The 27,389-nt window shown below is 37.0% G+C and overlaps 1 protein-coding gene across 1 annotated transcript in view; it reads left to right on the top strand.

Moving 5' to 3' along the window:
• The first annotated feature begins 3,002 nt into the window (after positions 1-3,002).
• The window catches only part of LOC121244752 (helicase-like transcription factor CHR28), a 36,105-nt gene continuing 11,718 nt past the window's right edge, over positions 3,003-27,389 (top strand). The window contains 8 exon segments of the mRNA XM_041142959.1: positions 3,003-3,059; positions 8,383-8,425; positions 8,607-8,723; positions 8,805-8,995; positions 9,074-9,439; positions 16,018-16,089; positions 16,161-16,238; positions 16,335-17,235. Coding sequence (XP_040998893.1) covers positions 3,003-3,059; positions 8,383-8,425; positions 8,607-8,723; positions 8,805-8,995; positions 9,074-9,439; positions 16,018-16,089; positions 16,161-16,238; positions 16,335-17,235 — 1,825 coding nt within the window.

Genomic DNA, 27,389 nt, shown 5'->3' on the forward strand with positions numbered 1-27,389 from the left:
TCCTTATCATACTCTATCTTTTCGGCCTTGAGTCGAAAATACTCTTTCTGCTGAGCACGTGACTCCTCCAAAAGCGTATACTTCAGCTTGCTGAGCCCAACAATCTCCTGTGCTGATGTGGCTTGGGTATTTCGTTTTCCTTTCTCAGCTTTCCTTCCCATTGGTCGGTCCAATTCGATCACGTCATTGTCTATCACATTATCAGCCTCAAGATCAAAAACTGAATCCACTGTAGCGCTCGAACATCGAGTCGGGGTCGGGGACATCGTCTTCCTTCGCTTTGGATCCTCCTTTGTCGAACGCCAAATCCATTTAGGTTAGTCCTTTAACAGGTGCCAACAATGCTCGAACTGAAAGGAGCATTTCTCTAGCGATGAGTACATAACCTTGGCCTTGTCAAACATGCATGTAGTAAAAAAACTTTATGTTAAACCAATGTATAAAAAAATTAATTATTTATAAAACAAGTAAGAGTATGGATATTCTATCTTGTCTTGTTCGGTCATGCCACTTTGATTCAACCTTTCAACCTAGGCTAGTTTCGCACAAAATCTATTTGTCTCCTTTTGAATAACTTACCACCGATGTATTAAAGACTTTATTTTCCGATCAATTGTGGTTTCTTTAAATTGCTCGAAGTATTCAAAATTTTTTTTCCAAAGTTGGGAGTGTTTTTGGTCCTTTTCTTGGACGGCATTAATACTACAATTAAGCCATGCGGAGACAAGTAACTTGTTTTATTCGGGGGTGAAGTTCGCACCCCTGACTGATTTCCTAACTCCAATAGGATCGTTACGAGGTAGGGGTGGAGAGTCATCAACAATCATATGAGAGTTTCCACTTTGCCCACCGTAAGTGGGGTGTAGTTGAGGATCTTCACTTAGGAGGTTGGTAAAGTACATATGGCTAGGGTCTTGTGAATCCATATCTAAGAATGCATTAAAATGTTAGACATGTAAGAATGAAGTTTGGGGTTTTTCCATCGTTGGCTCAGGAACTGAATGGTGACATCTATGAAATTGGCCACCCTCGATTGGCTAAACAACCGATTGCCACTACTTATTGGCCGTCCGGGTTACCTAGCTATTGAGGAAATGATCATAAATTTCCTGTATCCCCACCACGCTTTGTCATCATCACAGCCGAGGGGGGTTTAATTTACACATTATTTTTCTATCACAAAATAAACCCAAGACAATGACACAACAAAAAGTAACTGCATAGAACTGACCAATTCACATATTCACACAAAACAACAACCAAACAACATGCAAATCACAATAAATTTAAATAAGAGCATTCCCATTGGATTCCCTATAAAACTCTGAAAATAAAGAAATAAATGAGGCTCACATTGAATGGCTACAAAACCCCACCCGAACGTCTATTGCCTTTTATGGAAAGTACCACAAACTGCAATACGGCAATCCGGGTGAGGATTACCCTGCCATATCGATGGGGCCCTATTAATACTTGTGGATTAACCCGCCCTATAACACCATCATCATAGCCTAATAATAGCCCCCTCCCTCGAGAGATACTTAACACTGCAAAGAAACCTAACAACACAGAACAAATTACTCATGGAAAGAGTAATAAAACATACTTGGTTTAAGAAACCTAAAATTACATTTTGTAGGATATCATGAAATTTACATTAGCAGTTTAAGAAACTCATGAAATTTACCCATCATTTCTTATTCTTTTCCATTGTCCACAATCATGATTTTGATCAGGAAATATTAAGTTCTTGGTTGAAGAGAGAAAATTAATACTATTTGTAATTCATTCATGACCTATAACTGCTATAGACACACACACACACACACACACACACACACATACTATAAATATATATAGTTCTGGACACACACACACACACACACATATATATATATATATATTAAGTTTTGGACACATAACTGCTATAGACAAATACACACACACTACAATAACTTATGAAGCACAAAGTGTAATAAGAAAGTTGAACTCAGAAAAAGATCACGAGCACTACATTACCCTCCAAATAGTTCTGCATAAACTTACAAATAGCAAAAACCAATTGCTTAACAAATTGGCCAACATCGTTTAATTACTTTCAATAGTTCCCCTCCCATGAAATCAAACACTACAAATAATTACATAGGACATGTTGAAAGAAGATAAACCACAAGTTGAATCACACATTAAAAAAGAGATAATTCGAAAACTGAGAAAAATAAAACAATAGGTCCCATATTCCATAAAACAATAGGTCCCATATTTAGTTTCTTTTTCTTTCTGCAACTGGAGATTTCCAGAGTAAGCAAATAATCCATCAAGGAAAATGAGAGCAAAATCTAAACGATTCCACACAAGCACAACATAAAACACAATTTTAATTCAATAAATCTAACTGGATTTTCGCAACAACCAAACAGCGGTGAGAAAAATCAGAATAAATCTAACTGGATTTTCACAGCAGTCAAATAGCAACCAAACAGCGGTGAGAAAAAAAATCCGAGAAATATCATCACTTTCTCGGCAGCCAAACACTCAACACAACCAACCAAAATACAGACAAATCAATGGCAACGCAAGGTCAAAATGATAACTGGTTTCCTCAAACAGAGCCCAAAATGAGAATGACAAAATGAGAGTGACCAAAAAAAAAAAAAAAATGAACCAATCTAAAAGCACTGAAACATTCTCGGTAGCCAAACAACGAAGAGATCGTCGATGTAGAGCACCAAATTGTAGGCTCTCCATCGTAGACTTACCTTGATCATGGTCTCGAAAGAAAGAAAAAGGGGAAGAGAGAAACAGAGAATGAGAGATGTATGATTTGCAGAAAAAAATTTCGAAAATAAGGGAGAGGGGGGCGAAATTTGGTGTTGCGAAATCGAATTCACAAAATTTTAGGGAAACCGAAATCAAAACTTACAAAATCTGCCTATGGAGAGGGGCAGCAATCGTTGGTGTTTCGAGGGAGGGGTCAACACCGAGAGAGAAGAAGACGCGGGATGGAAGGCCTCTGGAATGTGATGGGGATCTACAGTGGTTCCCTATATACAGACCCCGTAAATTTAAACCGCAAAATGAGGAATCCAATGGGGAGGGATTTTTCTCCAAAACCCTAAATTTATCCCCAAATTATAGGGATGGATCCCATATGGGGAATCCAATGGGGATGTTCTTACATCTCTTGTTTCAATTGGGTTTATTTAAATTCACATGGGCTTTATTTACATGCTGGGCTTAATTTTATGATAGGCTTGGTTTATTTCATTTCAGAAATTATTATATTGTTTAAGTTGCGTTGGGCTTAACAGTTAAGTTAGGCTTCGTTTGCATTCAAAACTCACCTCAACTCATCTCATTTTATCGTTTCAACTTTTTCAAATTTTTACACAAAATATAATAAATAATTCAACTATTATTCTACTATTCACAAACCATCTCAACCCATCTCTGAATCCAAACCACTCTACTAAATACATTAGTTCATAAATCCTATTATGTTATAATGTATTAAATTAAGATTGAACTATAGTAATACCATACAATAATTTTACAAAAAAAAAAAAACAATAATTTTAGTATTAAATTTTATTAAGTCTATATATAGATAAGTATATACATTTAATGATATTTGAAAGATTATATCTTATATTAGTATTTAAATTTCAAAGCCAATAGTAAGTGTTTAATTTTATTTTGAACGCTTTAGTATGATTATGTCTATTTTATTAAACGAAATTCTGTTGTTTACTTTGATAGATTTTGTTATAATTATATTACTAAGTTGTGAATTGAAAATAAAGAAATGTGTTAAGAATATTTAAATGATATTATCATTTATTAGTAAATTCGAATAATTTTGTTAATGTTAAGAAAAAAATTTAACTGTTTTATAAATTAAGATTTTTGCAACTTATTTTAACCACTTGTATAAAGCCTAATTATTCTACTAAATTATATATTTAAAGTGAAAATATGTTATTAGTATTTAATTAATTATATGATATTTAGTATTCAATAATTTTGTATGAACCATAATATTTATTAACTTATTCTCTAGTATGTATTTAATTAAGTAGAATATTTGACACATTTTTATAGAAGCGTTAGTGACGATTTATACTTCGTATAGGTAATGAGTTACTGAGCAAGATTCAATAAGCAACACAACGAGATAAATAGTTTGATCATAAATTAGGAGTAGAACATTAGTTAGTTAGATAAATAATTATTAAAACTAATTATTGAAAGCCAATGTTTATGTACCACGAATGTCGTGATATATGCAAATATGTCATCTAACATAACACGCGATCATGTCATTCCGCATCATGTTCAGATTCGGCAATTATAATTATGTATGTATCATGCCATGCATCTCATAATGCATAAGACATATAAGCTTTCTTAAGTCCAAGTGCAAGATAATATCAGATTAATTTAATCAAATGACCATTTAGATGCATAATACCAATGCAGTTTCAGGGTGGATGTGTAAGCCACGAATTCAAACATGGTCCACTGTAGTATGCCATAATACTACTCAACGGCTCTCCTTGCGACCGCGGGATGTAGGGCTGCTGCACAACCTTGCACACAAGATTAAATATGTTATCCAGTTAGTTAATTCAGATAAATCAAGACACGTTATGCATGACATAATCATCAATATGGTCAGTCATGATTTTAAACTCTCAGTATGAAAATTTTTATGAAAATTCTTACATTTATTATGTTTACGTTGTGATGAGTTTCTTACTAAGTCTTTAACTCATTTCAGTTTTATTTATGTTTTTAACCACCCAAGCGAGGAAGATGATCAATTCAAGCCGACTGACCATACTTAGTTTGAACAGTTGAATTTAGTTTCAGGCTTTATTTTTTATTTAGTTAATTTATTAATCACGAAATCTCTTGCCTGACTTTATTTAGGAAAGCACGTGACATTCCTAACCCTAGGGAAATGGAGGTTACACTTGGTCTTATTTACAATAGTTTGAAAGTTTCCAAAAAATTGTTCGTCATTTCCTTTAAATGTTGTTGTAATACCTTGTGACCTTGCTGTGTTTGCTCTACCAATTCTTTGATTTTATTGATGGATACAATAATTTATTCCATGGATTTATAGCACAGATACCGATGTCTCTCTGATACCATTTGTAACACACCACGAGAAAGTGCAAGAAAATTGGGTCAAATTCGAGTATGACCTTGTCTCTGGAGAAGAAGAGAGAAACTAAAAGTTTTCTGTATTACGCTTCTGGAAGAAAAATTACAGAGCCTTGATCAACACTTATAAAAGAACATATTAACAATGATTGGAATAATGAGCATTCAACATGGGCCAAGTCCACATTTTAGACCTTGAGCTCCCCCATGGAAGGAAGGGGAAAGGAAAGGGGAAATGAGATTTCCCTTTCAAAACTTTTCATTTATGAGTAGGTTTTTTGTCTTTTTCATTGTGTCAGTGTGACAAGTTTGGATGGTGTGTTAAAATTAAGGCTGAAAAATAGAGTTTTACATTTACACGTCCCCTTTTAGGTATCGTTTGGTTATATAAATGAGATGAAATGAGATGAAAAATATGTGAATAATAGTTAAATTGTTTGTAAATAATAGTGAAATAATTTGAGTTCATATATTTTATAGGATTTTGAGAAAGTAGAGAGAAAAAATTGAATAAAAATATTATAAAGTTAAAATATTGTTATAATATAATTCTTGTTTTGAAATTTAAAAAAGTATAATTATTTTTTGTATTTTGTCTGGAAGTTTGAAAAAATTGTAATAATTAAGTAATGATTAGATGAAAAAGTTAAAAAGTTGAAATTAAATTTTTTTTGTGTTTGAATGATATTTCGATGTTGAGATGAGATATGATGTGTGTGAAACCAAACGAGGTCACTTGTAGCTACATGTGTTTTTTCTCTTAAAGGTATATAATTATTAAGAGTAATGCTAGGATATAATCATGGAGTGTATAAGCGCTGCACAATCATTTTATAAAAATAGAGTCTACTATCAAAATGATTACGTGGAAATTGCAGACTCACATTTGCAAATTTCATTTCTCAATTATTAATTACTCTAATTGGGTAAGAGCATTGGCATTATTGGCTCCATTAAAATTATCTTCAAAATTTGATGAAAAATACATATTTTTTATAATTCCAAAGTCTCCCTATCCATAACCCTATATTGGATTAACCATTAGATTCATCAAAATAATAATATAATATTATTTTTTAATAATAATTTTTTTAATTTTTTTCTTTATATTTTGCAATTACACTATCCAAAGAAAGCCCAACGATCAATAATCAAAGATGAGAAATTATATTTTTAGTCTCCAAATAGGGACTGAATGTACAAGCCCTTCATTAAATGAAAAAAAGTACCATTTTTATAAGGATATTATTGTAATTTTAAAAAAATTTAAAGATGAAATTAACTAAACTTACAATGCAAATCCCATTTGGAGACTGTACAAAACATTGCTCATCAAAGATTAAACGGAAGACATTCCAAATAGCATTGACAACTTTTTTGCTGGCCTGAAATTAGATTGGAGCATCGGATCTTTTAGCTAATAATATTATATTATATTATAACAATATAAAAATTACTATAGCTATAACCCTATAGTATTAACCATATACGAATTTAATTGAGTTATTATTTAAAAAACAAACTATTATATTACTATATATTGTTTACGCATGAAAGAAGTTGATTTTGGTTTTCATAATAAAATATTACTTTTGATGATAAACAGTATATCTTCAAATTTAAAGATGTATTTAAAATCGTTGTAGCTCAAAATTTAAACTTTTATATTTTAATGAAGTCAATATAAATGATTTTATTTATATTTTTTTAAATTTTGAAGATGCATTAATTTTTATAAGGATTTGCAAATTGATTTCTCAATTATTAATTACTCTAATTGGGCTTAGGTCTTTGAACTCCTCGAGAGTGGATTAGTAGTAGTCGAGGCTCAACAAAAAAGGAAAGAAAATAAATAAAATGTCATCCGTCTCTGGAGTTGAAAGAATAAAATATCATCACAATGAAATCCAAATGTTATTGTTGGTATTTATATTCAAAACTTTCGGTAATTACAGCAGATCTCCTTCCTTGTTCCCAACGCTGCCGCTGGTCCCTCTCGGTTCTCTCTCTTTCCGCGTTCCTGATTCGGTGACCGCAAAGCAAGCCCTATGAACTATTCAATGAGGATCGGCTATTGCATGTCGGTCTTTCTCTCTTACTCTTCTACTTCGTTCGCGTCTCATTTACTTATACAACTGAAGTTCTCTTATTATATCTGCTTTCGTACACGAATTTTTTTTTCCTTTAGTATTCTTAAATGTCCCTCTCAAGCCTAAAAATTTGCAACGTTTTCTTGTGGGTTTCTTTCTTAAGGCTTTCATGTAACCTTGTGTAGTGTCCTTGGCACTTTTTCTTTAGCTCTGCCTTCGAAATTTCGTTGCTTTCTTTTTTGGGTTAATGTAGTAAAATATGTTAGGTAATTCTCATTTATTTCCCTTTCACACATGGTGGTGCGAATTGCGTTGTATGTTTAGAGTCTTCTTTCAAGTTTGTACTTGATTGTTGGTTGTGTGATGGGTGCGGTTCATTACCCAATCCGTTATCATAAATATAAATACAAACAGTGCACATTTTGATGCCGTTGATCACGTTTTGAGAGAATTATAATGTCTTGCAATTTTAATTTGGGCACGATAAGAATGGAACTTTAATTTTCTTAAGGGGTTTCAGATTCTCTGTGTTTTTTTTGGCTCTGTAAATGGCAAGTATGAAACTTTAATTTTCCCTTTTTCGCCCTCCCCACTTCCCTCTTATCATTTTCTCTTTCATGGTATCGTGAGCTTGCAATGAAAACAGTTGGCGTTATATCCGAATTTCCTTTGCGTGCTTTTTTTTTGTCTTTGCAAATTTTCTTCCTATCTGTTTTCTCCCTTTGAAATAGTTGTGTTAATGTAACACTTTGTAGCTGATACAAATTCTTTCATGAATTGTCAAGCGTTGACATTTTTTAGACTCAGAACTTCCTTTCTTGATACTTCTTCTTATGGGTTGGTTTGATTATCAATCTGCTGCTTTTGAAGGAATTGGGGGTGTGATTTATTTTGAGACTCAATTTTTAAGAAATGGACTTCCAAAATGAAATCCGAATCGCATTTTGATTTGAATTAATTTTTCTTATGCTTTCACTTTTTTGTTCTCTTTGGTGATGTATTTTATTAAGCTGGCATCTCATCAGTCTACTGTTTTTAAAGGAAGTGGGGGCATAATTCATTGATCATGTGGATCATCTTTGTGATTTCATTGATTCAGAATGTAGATGTTGCTTTGTTTTAGGTGCTTGGGTTTGCAGCCAATCTAAAGACATTGCCCAGAGCTGGTGAGTTCAAATATAACACCTGATAATTTGATGTGGGATGTTGCGCTTTCAGTTTTTTGAAATGGGATGCTGATTATGCTTCTGAATGGCAGTTTGGCTCATCTTGGTAATTGTCTTTCTTAGTTGGTTGAAGAAAAGGAAAGGCACCATTCAATATCTCTGTTGGTGATGGATTTTATAGATATCAGTTCATCTGATGAAGATTTGGAGAGTTGGGAAACTGATGGTAGGGGGTCTACTGCTTCTAGGGCTCTTCCTTTATGGGCTTCTACCCAGGGAACAAATTCAAGAGCTACAGGTTAGACTGCTTTTATAAATCAAGGTTCATACTGAAAATCTTATGTTTGATTAATCACGTAGCAACTTATTAAATGTGCAGGTTACAGTGTACAATCTCAAAATGTTAATTCTCCTAAAGGAGCATCTGCTTCAAATGGGAAGTCTTCGAATGCTAATAATTATTCACGGGACAAACTCCATTTTCATCCTGGTTCAAGTGACAGTACTGGGGGCCCAAATCATCAGAGTGCCCAACTGGATGATTCTGAGTACTTTACGAATAATGGAAATGTGAGTCAGCCTTGGACCGCTAGTTCCTGTATTGCTAACTTTTCTAGTGATGATTATAAGAAAATTTCATCTCAACAGGCTTTGAAGAGAACTCTTCCACCATCTTTACAGCCGATTACACCAAGTACTAGATTAAGAAATTTATCAGAGAACATGGGAGGCAGTCATGTTCATGATACTTATGAAAGCTCTTACCATTCAGCAGGGCCTAGTGCAACCAAAAGCAAGGGCTATCTGCGGGATCAGTTTAGCAGGGGCAAAAATGATGAAGTTGCTGTGTACGAAAACAGTGGAACTAGGATGCTGCCTCCATCTCTGATGCATGGAAAGGCCATTTCCTCCAGCCAGTTTGTTAGTTCAAGTGATGCCTCGTACCGTCCCATGGTTGGTGAAGAAAGGCAAACTGAAAATGATGAGAGATTGATTTATCAAGCAGCATTGGAGGTATTCCTTGCAGTTATGTTACATAGTTTTATTTTTATTAATATCTTTTCTGGTCCTTAACTCTTAGTTAAGTCAAGTTATTAAAATGGACGTTCCATATTGTTGGGCTCCCTTGTAATTCCCTTAGGTCCATTTTCCCCAAGACTTGATGACCGACGAATTGTTTTAGGCATTGTGATACCCTATATGATAAGGATAAGGGTAGGTGGTAAATGAGATCTCACATTGCTTGGGAATGAAAAGTTCTTGCTCTTTATAAGGTTCCAATGGGGCTCCAATTTGATCATTGACTAGTCATTTTGGAGTATAGGCCGTGTAGTTTGGGCCTTCCATTGAGGTGTTACAAAGGGTATCAGAGCATACCAATTGAGGTAGAACCAAAGTTTTGAATACCGTACCGGAAGTCGTACCGGTCAAGGCACTGGAACGAAATATTTCGGTACCGGTACCGTTTCGTGTACCGTTTCGGGATAATATTTCGGTCCCGATACCGGTACCGGTACCGGTACCGTTTTGTATACCGTTTCGGAATAATTTATACCTGAATAAATTATATATATACAAGCATTAACTGTATTCTAAAATAACAACAGAATAAGTCATAAACTCAATACTTCTCAATACAAGTCTTAAGTTTTAAGTTACAACTAACATAAAGTTATAAACATCAACATTATCATGATAAAGTCATTAACGTCACCACGTCATCAAAGATACTCATCCTCATCAAAAAGACAATAAGGATCAGGATTCGACATGTTAATCAAAATATTTTCATCAACGTCATCACTGTCATCAACATCAATACCAACATTATCATTGTCTTCCTCATTTAGTGAGGCTAATGGCTCCTCAATATTTGCCCAATCCAAATCTTCTCCATCAAGAAGCTCAGATTCTTCACCCACCCATTCTTCCATCAAATCAATGTTTTCAAGATTGATTGGATTTAAAGCATCTCTTCCCTTTTTTATGCTCCTATAAAAATAAAATCAAACATAAGTGAAAATATTATATATTTTTCAAGAGTGAAAACATTAGTATTAACAAAATTTACCTCTCTCTCAGCTTCAAGTTATAACGAACAAATACTAAGTCATTCAAACGTTTATGCACTAATCTATTTCTCTTCTTCGAATGAATAAAATCAAATGTGCTCCAGTTTCTCTCACATCCAGTTGCACTACAACATTGACTTAGCACTCGAACAGCAAACCTTTGAAGCGTTGGAACCTCGCAACCAAATTGGGTCCACCATGCAACTATTACAATAATGCAATTATAAATTATTAATCAGTAAAAATAAAATAAGATAAAATTTAAAGTACAAAGTCACATTATTTAACAAATGATATTGATAAATGATAATACCTGGATTAATCTTATCACGCTGGCGGATTGCTAAAGAATGTCCAAACTCACCTATTGCATTCTTATACAAGTCAAGTTCTGCAATGATCTTATCTTGATTATCGGGATCAAGTTCCATCTTCATAACACAACTGTTGAAGCCTCTTACAACATCATTTTTATTTTTAAAATTGGGGCTATAGTAAATTCCAGGATTAAGAAAACAACCCGCCGCATGTAATGGACTGTGAAGCTGCCTATCCCATCTTGAATCAATGATCCTGGTGAATAGACTGAATAAACTAACTTTATTATTGCATCTTGCTTTTATGTTCTCTTTGGCTCTTTCCATTGCATCATACAAGTATCCCATTGCAGGTTTCTCATCCCCGTCAACAAGTCGTAGATCACGAACCAAAGGCTCACTAACTCTGACAATAAATTGACATTGAGCCCAAAACTCTTTATCTTCTAAAACGATCTCAGCTATCTCCTTCCCTATGTTACTCTTAAAATGACTTGATGCAATCCATTTATCACAAGTAAACATTTGTTTGAGTTCTTTCTTAAACAATAGCAAACATTGGATACTTAAAAAATTTGTCGCAAATCTTGTAATTGCAGGACGACACAAATCATGACCTTTGGCAAAGTCTTTTCTCATCAATGCCAAAATCCAACCATGGTTATAGATAAACTTTGTTATCTTTTTTGCCTTTTTTATAGCATCATCAATAAGGGGAAAACATCTTGAATCAGAAAAATTCTCCAACATTAAATCTATGCAATGAGCTGCACATGGGGACCAGTAGAAAGAGCCATACTTCTGTTGTAACTATTTTCCTGTAACTTTATAACTTGCATCATTGTCCGTTATGAACTGCACAAGATTCTCAACTCCAATTTCTTGAACAACCTCATCAAAGATATTAAACAATGTTTCAGCATCTTTTCTAAGGTCAGATGTATCAACAGACTTCAAAAACATTGTACCTTTCGGACAATAAACTAGAAAGTTGATTATTGATTGTTGCTTCTGGTTTGTCCAACCATCTGCCATTAGTGAACAACCGGTCTCATTCCAAACCTTCTTAATTTGTTGCAAATAATCTTGAATCTCATCTACAACCATTTTTAACAAATTTCCTCTCAACTCATATAAAGATGGGCCTTTGAATCCTGACCCGATGGCAGTCATGGCATCGATAGCTGGTTGATAAAACTTGGATTGAGCTGCATTGAAAGGCAGATTAGCATCATACCACCAACGTGCTACAGCCATCTTTGCTTTTACAATCATCTCATTTGAAGACATAGAACTCTTAATTGAAGGTTGGGCCCCAGAAGTTGTTCTTGGAGCAAAAAATCTACTCAATCCACCCACTGACTTTCCAGTTCCAGATTCTTTCGACTTCCCCTTACCTTTTGAAAGCTGAGACTGTCCCTCTATACTATTACCATCATCAATATCATCAGATGTTAAATCTATATCGCCTCCAATCTCTGAACTTATTTTTCTTTTCTTCTCTTTACTTTTTTTCATTTCATTAAGCAATTCATTCATTTGCCATTTTACATCTTCAGTGACCTTTTTACATGCTTCTACATCGCCTGGAATCCCAACTAGATGATACTTCAACCGAGTGATTCCGCCACCTCTAATTACTTTATTACAATATAAACATTTGGTATTATTTCTTGCCCCTGGCACTGCACGTGCATGGGCCCAAGCTGGATCTTCTGATCTTACAGGAGCAAGTGCTGGAGTTGAACTTGAAGTCATACTACCGGTTGATTGACAACTAGACATTTATAACTATTAAAGTATAAAACATTAACACTTATAAGTAAGCCATTAAGAAGAAACTCAATCAAATCTAAACTATAAACAAACATCTATAAAATATATAAACAAACATCTATAAAAATATAATCTATCAAAATATAAACAATAAACAAACATCTATCAAAATATAATCTATAAAAATATAAACAAACATCTATCAAACATCTATAAAAATATAATCTAAAATATTTATAAAAATACAAACAAACACTATAACAATATAATCTAAAACATCTACAAAAATATAATCTATAAAAATATAAACAAACATCTATAAAACCATAATCTATAAAAATATAAATAAACATCTATAAAACATCTATAAAAATATAATCTAAAACATCTATAAAAACAAATACTATAACAATATAATCTAAAACATCTACAAAAATATAATCTATAAAAATATAAACAAACATCTACAAAAACATAATCTATAAAAATATAAACAAACATCTATAAAAATATAATATAAAACATCTATAAAAATAAACACTATAACAATATAATCTAAAACATCTACAAACATATAATCTAAAACATCTATAAAAATACAATTATGATTTATTTATAAAAAAAGTAACAAAAAAAAAATCAAACTAAGTAATAAACAAAAAAAATAGTAAAATACCGAGATGAGGGCGGTGGTCGGTGACGTGCGGTGCGACGAGATGGAGGGCGGTGGACGCTGGCAGCTGGCTGGCCGTCTGCGGTTTGGGACTCGGGTGCTGGGCTGGTGCTACGCTGCAGCTGCGTGTGAACTTGAAGGAAGAATTCAGTCTGAAAGTGAAAGAAGAGAAGAGAAACTGAGGTGTTAGGTTTTAATTTTGAGGTGAAATTCCAACTTTGCCCCTAACTATTTGCCATAATTTCGAAAATGCCATCAGCCTTAAACTCGACTGACCCGGCCGAAATATGTACCGGCCGAAATTTCTGTTTCGGCCGAAACATAAAATACCGGCCGGTACCGGCCAATACACCCGATTTTTAAACCGGTACTGAATAGCATATTTTCCGTACCGGCCGGTACGGAACGGTATCCAAAACAGTGGGTAGAACTCATCCTACAAAAGCGCTTGTGCAAGAGAGGGTGCCTCTCTCAATATAAAGCCACTAGCAGGATCACTACTAGTTGTTGTGGGACTATCCCAGCCCGCATACTTGACCCTCCCCTCGGGGGTCCCTTGCAGCGGCCTCACACGCCTACCAAACTAAGGGACCCTTGCCAGGAGTGGCCCTACTACCCCCCGGCGATATCGGTTTTGGCTCTGATACCAAAATGATATGAACTCCACCAACAACTGTGATGAAACCCGATAACAATGATGGCTTGGAACCCCAAGATCGTATAGACAAGATTTGTTGAGCCTTGACCAGTCACCCAATTAGATGAAAACCAAGACTACGAAGGATTGAAACGCCACACCAAGAAATCTTAAGAGTTTCTCCAGAATCAAGGTGATAAGTTTGGAGCTTGAACGCCACAAGATTAACTTGATAAGTTCAAAGAGTTCTTTGAAGAACCAAGAGGAACACAAGACCTCACATAGACAATAAGCTTTTGAAATTCCAAATCTGATAATAAAACTCGAAATGCCATTCTATATACTTGGAACAACTCTCCAAGAATAGGAAAAGTCATAACTATAGCTTTAAAAACAACACAAATATTAACATAAACATGCCCCACGTTTTTTTGGGCCTCTTGGACTTCTAGAGGCAGCCAAAAATAACTAAATGACTAGATTCAATGTATTTAACATACCCAGCCAAGACCTTGTTCATTCTCCTATTTAATATCCTTGAAACTCAACAAATTCACTTCCTTTAATGGTCAGACCATGCATCATGTTTCTACTTGCTAATTAGCCTCTTCAATTGCTTTGATAACATGGACTAAGCTTTGATTATTATTTGAGCCCATCTTGGTCTTTTTAGAATCAGCCCAATTCTCTTGGATTAGCCCATTTAGTGCTTCCTTGAAACGTTTGGCTCTAAGTCTTGTAATTGGGCCACTAGGAAGTGACAAAGGGTCTTGTGCAAATTCAGCTACATTCCCACTCGTATGATCAGCATGTTCGGCTCCTTGGTTTGCATCACTATCCCAATTAGAAATATGAGATTTGAGCTGTGCCACCTACAATGGACAGACCCGACGAGGACGTCGGGAATTTAAAGGGGGTAGATTGTGATACCCCATATGATAAGGATAAGAGTATGTGGTGAATGAGATCCCACATTGCTTGGGAATGAAAAATTCTTGCTCTTTATAAGGTTCTAATGGGGCTCCAATTGTATCATTAACTAGTCATTTTGGAGTATAGACCATGTGGTTTGGGTCTTCCGTTGGGGCGTTACAGGCAGTGGCATGTGCTCTTTATTATTCAAGTTTGTTGATCTTGTAAATGTTAGTTGTAACATTTGGAGATTCTATTACTCGAGGTGCACTTGCGGTAAACTCCTTGCCGAAGGCCTGTGCACCCCTGTGATTAGTTGGGACGCTGTTCTCGGACACTCGGTGCCAATAAAAAAAAACATTTGGAGATTCTGTTATATATGCATATGCACTTTGTTCTGTTTTCTGTCACTTAATACTTACAAAAATGAGGGAAAAAGGGGTGGGTTTAAAATATGGTGGACTGCTGGCTTTGTTCAAATATAAGAAGCTATTTCAAAAAGTTGCCATCTTGAGATATTAAGCGAAAGAAGATTCTCTTTAAGTTGATAATGCTTTATAGCATTAATGGTCCCTTGTTTATGTTTATAATCGACCAACCATAAGTATGACATGTGTAATGGATTTAGAGACACAAGTCGCGAGTTTAGCTTTCATTGAAGATCATTTAACCTCAATAATATGCCCTCAATGTCTCACTCTTGGGCAGTGTGGCAAGTCTACTTAATTTTTTCACTGAATAGTCTCTATATGGTGTCTGATTCGTTATTAACCATGCTCAATGGTACTGCAATTCCTATCATATCATGCTTAAGAAAGAAAAGTTCCCTCTTTGTTTTAACAGACAATCTTAGCTCTGTGTTGATAAATGAACTCTGGCATATTTTATTTGCAAGATGCATTGTGATATTCATAATCTTTTCCCCGATAACTTATTGTTCCGATATGAATGATGTTTCCATACTTCATCTTCTGAATGGCCATTTTTTGCTCCTAAAAATAAAGTTAAAGTTTGGAACTTCTCGGTTTCTTGGAACTCTATACTTAAGATTTGAGGGAGCTCACGAACTAGATGTTATGTACTTGTGCGGAGCTTGAGTATAAAATGAAGATTGGCACTGTCAGACTGTCATTACATCTGTTTTTAGAACATGATCAGTGATTTGATATTTTAGTTTAAGATTTCATTGACTTTTTTTCTTGCAGGATCTTAATCAACCCAAGTTTGAAGCAACTTTACCTGATGGTCTTTTGTCTATTTCTCTTCTCAGACATCAGGTGTTTCTCTATCTTTATTATCTTTCTTAGGTGTGACTTGTATGGTTTGAACTTAGAACATTGTATTACAGAAAATTGCATTGGCATGGATGCTGCAAAAAGAAACTAGAAGTTTGCATTGTATGGGTGGAATTTTAGCTGATGATCAGGTTAGTCATGAAAATTCTAGTTGAAATCAATATCCCGCTTTATCCAGGACATGGAATTCTTTTGAATTTTTTACACATTGTGCTTATCTCTCACAGGGCCTTGGCAAGACCATTTCTATGATTGCCCTTATACAAATGCAGAAGTCTTTGCAGTCAAAACCAACATCAGAAGATCTATGCAATCGCAAAACTGAAGCATTGAATCTTGATGACGATGATGATAATGGCAGTGGTGGTGTGGTTGAAGTCAAGAATTCTGAAGAATCTGATGGTTTAAAACCTATTCCAGAAGTGAGTACATCTACGCAGTCATTTAGAAGGCAGAGGCCAGCAGCTGGTACATTAGTTGTGTGCCCAGCAAGTGTTCTTCGACAATGGGCAAGGGAGCTGGATGAAAAAGTTGCAGATGAAGCTAAACTTTCTGTCTTACTCTATCATGGAGGCAGTAGGACAAAAGATCCTGTTGCACTGGCAAAATATGATGTTGTTCTCACTACATACGCAATTGTAACTAACGAAGTTCCAAAACAACCTTTAGTTGAAGAGGATGATGCTGATGAAAAAAATGAGGTGTATGGGTTATCCGCTGAATTTTCCACTGATAAAAAGAGGAAAAAAACGACTAATGTAACTAAGAGGGGAAAGAAGGGAAGAAAAGGAATGGATAGTTCTATTGATTGTGGTTGTGGTCCGCTAGCAAGAGTGGGTTGGTTCAGGGTGATACTAGATGAAGCTCAAACGATAAAAAACCACCGAACTCAAGTGGCTAGAGCGTGCTGCAGCCTTCGAGCCAAAAGAAGGTGGTGCTTATCTGGAACACCTATTCAAAATGCTATTGATGACTTGTACAGTTATTTCAGGTTCCTAAAATATGATCCATATGCTGTGTACAAATCATTTTACAATACAATAAAGTTACCAATATCCCGAAATTCACTACATGGGTACAAGAAGCTTCAAGCGGTTTTGAGGGCTATAATGCTACGTCGTACAAAAGGTGAACATTTTCTCTCCTATATATTAAATTGTCTTTTTTTTTTGTTGGGGGGGGGGGTTGTAAACATTTATTTTCTGCATTTTTTAATCAATTGCTGTGGATGTGCCTCAATATCCATGCCTCATTATGGAGACATGTCATAATAATGGAGTAGGCATATGCAAGAAGGATGGAGAAACCACGAATCACCTCTTGGTCCATTGTGATATAGCTGTCAAAATAGTGTGTGAATGGCCGAATCGTTGGCCTTGTGGTTTCTCTCTATTATATAAACTGTACAAAGAATTCTATACATGGAAAGAACTATGTATATGCTAATTCTATTCCTATACAATTGTCAAATATTAAGCTAATTATTCTGAAGAGTAAATCAAGGAAACAAATATGGAAACAAGTATGGAAACAAATATGGACAGCAAAGCTGTCCATTGACAGCCCCCCTCAAATTGATGCGGGTTGATCAACCAGCATCAATTTGCTACTTAGAAAGCAATGTCGATGACGAGTGAGAGCTTTGGTGAAGATATCAGCAATTTGTAGTTCAGTGGAAATGTGTGGAAGAGTGATAACACGAGTTTCAAAGGCTTCACGGATAGAGTGACAGTCTACTTCAATATGCTTTGTGCGCTCATGATAAACAGGATTGGCTGTGATCTGAATAACACTTGTATTATCGGCGTGTAAAGGTGTAGGATCGGTCTCAAAGAAGTCTAACTCAGCAAGCAAACCTCGAAGTCAAATAATTTCGGAACAAGCGAGGGACATTGCTCGGTATTCAGATTCTATAGATGACTTAGAAACTCTGTTTGCTTCTTACTCTTCCAAGAGATCAACGCATCACCTAAGAACACACACCAACCAGTGATGGAGCGACGTGTATCAGCACACCAGCCCAATCAACATCGCTACAAGCAACAAGACGAGGAGAATTGCCTGCAGGAAAGAATAAGCCACGGGTAGAAGTGCCCTGAACATAGCATATGATCCTACGGACAGTAGCCAAATGAAGATGACGAGGAGTTTGAAGAAACTGGCTGACTTGTTGTACAACAAAAGAAATATCTGGTCTAGTGATAGTAAGATAGACAAGGCTACCCACCAACTTTCGATATAATCTGGGATCAGCAAGTAAGTCACCCTCCTCTTTGCAAAGCTTGACATTTAATTCCATGGGAGTATCGACAGAGGTAGCTTCCTGTAGTCCAGCTGTAGCCACCAAATTACTAGCATACTTATGTTGATTGAGTGAAATACCAGAGGGATTACGATGCACCTCAAGACCAAGAAAATACGTGAGAGACCCAAGATCTTTCATATGAAAGGATTCTGAGAGACGAGTCTTGAGCTGGACAAGTAAAGCAGAATCGGAACCAGTGATCACAATATCATCAACATAAACCAAAAGGAAAACAATACCCATGTCTGATTTCCAAAGAAACAATGAAGTGTCATACTTGCTCTGCTTGAAGGAAAATTGTTATAAAGTGGTTCGAAATTTATCAAACCAGCCTCTTGGAGCTTGTTTGAGACCATAAAGAGAGTGACGAAGTTTACACACATTGGAGGTCGGAGAGGAAAACAATCCCGGGGGTGGCTTCATATAAATACACTCTTTAAGGTCTCCGAAAGAGACTGTGGGCGGGAGCGTCTCGTATACACTATACGTGGTTTAAAGCGAGAACTGACTTGATGAAGATTTGAGAACTGCTGCTCAAAGGAAGGGAGGACCACAGTAGAAGAAGAGGGCACAGAGGACACAAGAAAGAAATGTTTATTTTCAAAGAAAATAACATTCTTAGAAATGTGTGTGCGATGTAATGTAGGATCATAGCAAACAAATCCTTTTTGACACACATTATATTCCAAGAATGCACATCTAACAAATTGAGCAGCTAATTTATGTCGCTCACGAGGATGTAAATGAACAAAACATACACAACCAAAGATACGGAGATTATCGTAACTAGGTTGCTTAGCAAACAAGCAAGTGAGTAGCAGTTTTCTAAGATTGGGAAGGTAAACCATTGGGAAGGTAAACGATTAATCAAGTGAGTAGCAGTTTTCAGAGTCTCGACCCAGAACATGGATGGAACAGATGATTCTAGCAAGAGAGTACGTACCACATCAAGAAGATGACGATTTTTGCGTTCGGCTACTCCATTTTGTTGGGGAGTCGCGGGACATGAACGTTGATGGATAATACCTCTAGAAGCCAAGAATGCCTGAAACTCAGCAGACAAATATTCACCACCAGAATTTGTGCGTAATGTCTTAATAGTCGCAGAAAATTGATTGTTGACATACGCTAAAAACTCAGTGAAAGTACGAAAAACCTCAGATTTAGAGCGAAGAAAATAAACCCAAGTGAATCTACTATGATCATCAATGAAAGTCATATAGTATTTAAATTTTTCATGTGAACTAACCGGGGAAGGTCCCCAAACATCACTATGGATAATATCAAAGCAGTGAGAAGCTCTATTAGAATGCAAAGGAAATGGAAGAGTTTTGCTTTTACCAAGTTTACAAGAATCACACTCAAGAGATAAAGAAGAAGAACGTTCTTTATTACCAAGAAAGCCAGAGTGTAATACATGAGATAAGATCTGAGTATTGGGATGAAGACAGAGAGATCTAGGGCGGAGCTGAAAATGTTATTTTTAGGACTCTTTGTACTTTGGCCATTGCTGAGGACTTTAATGGCATGGATTTTTATGACTTCTTAGTTTCTAATGCTCTTACATAAATAGGGCATATTCTGACTCTGTAATTGACAGTTGAATGGATGAATAATACTTATTTTACTTATAAAAAAAAAAGATCTGAGTATTAGGATGACCTAAACGACAATGCCACACCATACTTAGATCAGGAATATTATTACAAGCAAAATACTTAATAGAAGAAACTGGAGAAAGTGTTGGAACATATAAAAATAGTGGAAACAAGCGCCCCACTTTAGGTCCCTTCATGATCAGCTCCCTCGTGACCTGGTCCTGCACAACACAACCATCACCAGAAAAATTAATAGCACAATTGTTATCAACTAATTGACCAACAGAAATAAGATTCGTGGAAAGCTGAGGAGCAAGAAACACATCAGTAAATGTAGAAGAGGCATCTCCGACAACAGCTATTGGCAAAGAACTGCCATTAGCAGCCTGAATGGTAGATTGACCAGCATAGGGTCGAACATGACGCAGAGTTGTGGGAGTATTCGTCATGTGATCAGAAGCACCCGAGTCTACGTACCAGAGTTTAGGAGAATTTTTACCTTGAAATCCCATCGCAGATAATGTCGAAATTAGCATTTGTTGCACCATTTCTGGTGTGTAGTAATTTGCTGCAGGAGGTGCAAGATCAGAGGAAGCATCTGAGGAAGAGCCATGTGCTACAGAAGTCGCTGTAGGAGGAATAGTAACAAAAGTCTGGAATGCTTGAGCCTGACGATTCTGTGGGCGGATGCGACATTATTTGATAATATGACCCTTTTTCTTGCAATAAGAACAATATTTCTTAGGACAATTGGCAGCAATATGCCCATATTCCTTGCAACATAAACACTGCAAATTTTTAGAAGTCATAGGTGATCCTCGTCCTTGGGCAGCATAAGCCACAGTTGCCGTCCCAGAACTGCCATGAGATTGCTCCAGAATAGCTTGAGTACTAAGACGTTGTTCTTCGCGAAGTAACTCACCAAAACAAATGTCAAGAGAAGGAATAGGCGATCTGTTCAGTAGAGCGGAGCGAACAGATTCATATTCCGGGCGTAGTTTCATAAGAAACTGATCATGTCGGCTAGTCTCGTGAAGAGTTTGAATAGTCGAAAGAGCGGCAACAGGAACATCCGCTATAACCAAATTAGTATATTCATGCCAAAGAGTCAGAAATGCTGAGTAGTAGTCTTGGATGGAAAGACTACCATGTTGAAACATGACAATTGCATGTTCTAACTGAAAGCGACGAGCATCATTAGCTTGATGATGAACCTTCTTCAAGTAATTCCACATGGATTGAGCGGAGTGATGAGCCCGTAAGTTGATAACAATATGTGGTTCCACCAAACCAAGAAGCCAAGACATAATTCGAGCATCAAGTACAACCCGTGAAGGAGAAACCTTGAGATCTTTGGATTTGTCAGTATCGGATGTTTGGGCGACATTCGTGCCATCAATATGACCCCAAAGATCTTTTCCCTTGAGGAAAAGTTCAAACTGAAATGCCCAAGTAGAGTAGTTTGTGCCCATAAACTTGACACATATAGTGCAAAGTCCATCGCAAATAAATGAATCCAAGACAAAGCAAAACAGAAAAAGCAACGGAAATCAACCGAGACCAAAAAATAAACTGGAAGTTTCGGAAGTCACCAAAAAAATCAACAAAGAAGCTGAAAGCACAAAAGATACTGACCAAGCCGAGAAAAAAAAATCCCACGTGAGGGTTGCTGCACCCAGACCAAGTCGAGAAGCCCACGGGAAGTCACCAGAGATAACAGACAAAGCCGAAAAACCCATTAGAGGCTGCTGCGACAACAGAAAAACCAAAAAAATCCCACAAATCTCTGCTGCGACAATAGAGAAACTAGACCTTGTCAATATTGGTCTGAATACGTCTTCCATTAGGTTTCTTTCATTATTTATAGAAAAAGAGTTACAACGTTTGCTAGATATTTTAGCGTAATTTTAGCCTGCCAATTTCTCTATAACACGTTAAGTGTCTATACACGTTAAGTCAATTTAGTCTATTTCCCTGCTATACACTCTAAATATCTCTGCTATACACTCTTAATATAGTAAGACCTAAATTATATACGTAACATCCCCCCTCAAATTGATGCTAGTGGATCAAGAAGTATCAATTTGTCAACTAAGAACTGATGCTTGTGCTGAGAAAGAGCTTTAGTGAATATGTCTGCAGTTTGACGTTCAGTGGAAATGTGAGGGAGAGTAATCACATGTTTGTCAAAGGATTCACGTATGGAATGGCAATCGACTTCGATATGTTTTGTGCGCTCATGGAAGACAGGATTAGCGGCGATCTGAATAGCACTAGTATTATCAGCATGAAGAGGAGTGGGATGCAGCTGTGGAAAACCAAGTTCAACTAATAACTCACGAAGCCATGTGATCTCAGAGCATGCGGAAGACATAGCACGATACTCAGACTCAGTAGAGTACTTGGAAACTCTATCTTGCTTCTTACTCTTCCAAGAAATGAGTGCATTGCCTAAGAACATGCACCAACCAGTAACAGAGCGACGAGTATCCGCACATCCGGCCCAATCAGCATCATTGTACCCCACCAACTGTAAGGAAGATTCTTTATGAAAGAACAACCCGCATGTAGAGGTGCCCTTCAAATATCGGAGAATGTGGCGGACAACGACTAAATGAAGATGTCGGGGAGCTTGCATAAACTGACTGACTTGCTGCACAGCAAAAGAAATGTTAGGACTAGTAATCGTCAAGTAGTTCAAACTCTCAACAAGTTGCCGATACACGGATGGATCTGATAGAAACTCTCCTTCTTCCTGACGAAGCTTAAGATTTACTTCCAAGGGAGTAAAAACAGAGTTACTCGATTGGAGACCACCCAATGAAATAACGTCCTATGTGTATTTGTGCTGGTGTAACAATGTACCAGTTGGAGTAAACTGCACCTCAAGGCCAAGAAAGTACTGCAGGGGACCAAGATCTTTCATGTGAAAGGAGGCTTTGAGGTGCTGTTGTAATTGCTTAATTAACTCAGTATCTGAGCCAGTAATCACAATGTCATCAACATATATGAGAAGCAATACGATTCCTGCAGAAGTCTTGGGAAGAAAAAGAGAGGAATCAAACTGGCTTTGAGTAAAATGAAAATCAAGTAGGTTAGAGCGAAATTTATCAAACCATGCACGAGGAGCCTGTTTCAGTCCATACAAGGATCGGCGCAACCGACAAACCTCTGAGGAGGGTGTAGCAAACATGCTGGGAGGTGGGGACATATAGATTTCTTCCTTCAAATCCCCATGTAGAAAAGCATTCTTCACATCCATCTGCCGGAGAGACCCCTCTTGCGATGTAGCAAGTGCCAAAATAGTCCGCACAGTAGTCATTTTGGCAACAGGTGCAAATGTCTCTTCATAATCAATACCATACTCCTGTCGGTTCCCAAGAACCACGAGATGGGCCTTATATCTGTCTAGTGAGCCATCAGCTCGAAACTTGACTGAGTACACCCATTTACAACCAATAGGTTTGACATCTGAGGGACAAGTTATAAGATCCCAAGTGTGATTGTCTTGAAGAGCTTGGATTTCCTCTTGCATGGCCTGCTGCCAACATGCTTGGATGGATGCCTGGGTATAAGAGTGAGGAATAGAAATAGTGTCGAGAGTGGCAGTAAGCGAGATGTGAGGAAAACCATACCTATCTGTGGATGTGTAACTCGTGTAGAGTGCTGAGGTATAGGAACCGCAGAATCAGATGATGGATCAGTGTCTGGAAGGGGCGTTGAAGAAGGGGGAAGACGACGATGATACACCATACCTGGTTGAAAACGCTTGATAGAAGAAGACACATCATCAAAAGCGGGAAGGAGAGTAATAGGAGGATCAGAAATAACCTGAGACTGAAAGAAATATTTGATTTTCGAAGAAAATCACATTTCGTGAGATTCGGGATTTCTTTGCATGAGCATCATAACAAACAAATCCTTTTTGAGTAGGACTATATCCCATAAAGGCACATGTGACAGACTGTGCAGCAAGCTTGTGATGCTCAACAGGTGGCAGATGAACAAAACAAACACATCCAAAGGTATGAAAGGATTGATACTTAGGAGATATGCCAAATAATCGAAAATAGGGAGAATCATAATCTAGAGTAGCAGTAGGCAAACAATTGATCAAATAAACAGCAGTAGATAAATCTTCTACCCAGAACTTAGAAGGTACAGAAGAGTCAATCAACAAAGTACGGACGACATCTAAGAGATGATGATTCTTACGCTCAGCGACTCCATTTTGTTGAGGAGTACAAGGACAAGAACGCTGGGAAATGATCCCCTTTTGCTGAAGAAAAGTTTGAAAAGAATGAGACATGTACTCCCCCCCTGAGTCGGAGCGTAAAGTTTTGATACAAGTACTGAACTGTGTCTCAACAAGCGCAACAAATTTTTGAAAGACAGAAAATACGTCAGCTTTAGAATGAAGAAAATATATCCAGGTGAATCGACTATAATCATCAATAAACGTCACAAAATAACGATACTGACCATGAGAAATAACAGGACTCACACCCCAAACGTTAGTATGCACAATCTCAAAACAGTTAGAAGCACGACTACCATGCGCTGGAAAAGGTAAAGTTTTACTTTTACCAAGACGACAAGTAGCACAATCAAAAGATGCAGGAGAAGAAGAAAATGAGTCTTTATTGCCCAACAAACCATGTTTCATAAGATGAGTCAAGACAACAGAATTAGGATGACCTAATTTCTTATGCCAGACTTCATTAGTATTGGCAGTAGCCGTACAAGCAAGAGAAACAACATTAGGAATAGAAAACTGTAAGGGAAATAAACGTCCTACTTTAGGCCCCTTCGCGATCACCGTCCCCGACACCTGATCCTGCACAAGACAACCACCACGAGAAAAGTGAACATCACAATTATTATCTACCAAATGTCCAACAGAAATCAAATTGGTAGACAATCCAGGAGAGACAAAAACATCGTGAAATGAAGAGCCCAAATTACCAACAACAGTAATGGGAAGAGTACTGCAATCAGCGATTTGAATATTTTGCGTGCCTTTATACTTACGAACACCATGAAGACTCGTCGTATTACCAGTCATATGATTAGAAGCGCCAGAATCAACAATCCAAGAAGTTGAGTTAGTACTCATACCTTGTAGGCCTAAGGCCGTAAAAGCAGACACAATCATTTGTTGGACCATTGCTGGTGTGAGAACAGATGAATCAGAACTTACAGTAGGCGGCGCAGAAGACGAAGCAGAGGACTGAACAGCAGCCTGAAAAGCTTGGGATTGGCGATTTGAGGCCTTATTCGACAGTCTTTGATGATATGGCCCTCTTTCTTGCAGTAGTTACAAACTTTCTTAGAATAGTTGCGAGCAATATGACCAAATTCCTTGCAACTGAAACATTGCAACTTGTTCCTCCCTCTCCATTGTGCTGCATATGCTACATTCACAGTCTCAGAAAAGTCCTTTCCATAAGTCATTCCCATCTGAGTGGATAACCACTGTTCTTCACGCAGCAAATCTCCCAAACAAATATTCAAAGAAGGAACCGGATCATGGTTCAATAAACCAGCGCGAACGGGCTCAAATTCGGGTCGAAGCTTCATTAAAAACTAATCACGTTGACTCTCAGCATGAACTGTTTGAAGAGCCGCGAGGGCCATAGTGGGAACCTTAGCATGAGCAATGGCAGAATATTCACTCCAAAGGTTAATAAAACCGGAATAAAATTGTGCAATAGGTAAATTGCCTTGACTATAATTACTAATTTCCAATTCTAATTGGAATTTCCGAGCACTATGATCTTGGTAGTAAATACGGTGAAGATAATCCCACATAGCCTGAGCTGTAGTAAAACAGCGAAGATTGGTCACAAGGTGAGACTCAATCGTCCCCAATAGCCAAGAGATTACCTTAGCATCATTTACCTCCCATTTAGCAAATTCTTTTTCATCAGTGGGAACCTTAGCAGAATTATCAATATGATTTGATAATTCATTTCCTTTCAAAAATATTTTAAACTGAAATTCCCATGTAGGAAAATTCTTTCCAGTAAAACGAACAATAGTATTCTCAATAGACATGATCAATAAGTAGGAAATCGAACCCAAAAGTAAATCCCACGGCAAAATGTCCCACGAAAATCAAATAGCAGAACTATCAAATCTTTGTGCCAAAACCAATGGCCCACGGAAACCCAGAAAAATGGCCCACGAAATGCTATTGTTCACTTGAAAATAAATCAAGATAAAAAAATGGCCCACGGCCCACGAAAAAAAATGGCCCACGATTGATGAGAAGAAATGACCCACGGCAATACAAAAGATTGCCCACTTCTGCCCACGAAAGGGAAAAAAAATTGCTGCCCAATGACCCAGAAATTGCAGAAAGAAACCCAGCAATCAAAATGACCCACTTCTACCCAGGAGAGACAAACCCACGCGAGATGCAATCCTTAGAGAAGCAACCAAAATGCAACCCAGAGAGCAACGCAGAAACAGCTCAGAATTTCAGCCTAGAAAGTGCCGAAAATAGAAAACAACTGAAAGAGAAAACACTTTTCTGAGAAAGCAACTCAGAAAGTGCCAAAAATCTCCACAAGCAACTCAGAAAGTGCCAATAGGCACCAATCAATTCAGAAAGTGGCGAAATCACCACACAAAGCCACAAGAGACTTCTCCGAAAGCAGAAGGTGCCGACACAACCACAAGAGGCTATTTCTGAAAGAAAATTTGCCAGAAATTGAAGAGCCCAACTCACAAAATTCTCACAAATAGCGATGGAAATCGCACACCAAAGATTAAGACTACAGAGACTGAAATCAGAGTAAGTGGCTCTGATACCATGTCAATATTGGTCTGAATACCTCTTTCATTAGGTTTCTTTCATTATTTATAGAAAAAGAGTTACAACGTTTGCTAGATATTTCAGCGTAATTTTAGCCTGCCAATTTCTCTATTACACGTTAAATGTCTATACACGTTAAGTCAATTTAGTCTATTTCCCTGCTATACACTCTAAATATCTCTGCTATACACTCTTAATATAGTAAGACCTAAATTATATACGTAACAGACTTGAGCAAACCGGACGTGCCGAAAGTCGGAGAAAGTGGCAAAAAAAAGAGATTTTCACGTCGGGTTCACCAAGAAACAGCACAGACCTCACCGGAACACAGGAGAGACTTGTGTTTAAGAATGCTCAAACTAGAAACAGAGGGTGCTGACAACACCAACCTAGAAGGAGAAGACCGAAAACAAGGAAGCTTTCATGTCTGCACCGAGAACAACACACGCCGAAATACGAAATCGAGAAAAAAATTTAAGCGAGAGAAGAACCCTAGCAACCAGCTCTTGATACCATGTCAAAATATTGTGTGAATGGCCGAATCGTTGGCCTTGTGGTT

This window comes from Juglans microcarpa x Juglans regia, chromosome 8S (assembly GCF_004785595.1).
Source record: "Juglans microcarpa x Juglans regia isolate MS1-56 chromosome 8S, Jm3101_v1.0, whole genome shotgun sequence".
Classification (NCBI taxonomy): Eukaryota; Viridiplantae; Streptophyta; class Magnoliopsida; order Fagales; family Juglandaceae; genus Juglans; species Juglans microcarpa x Juglans regia.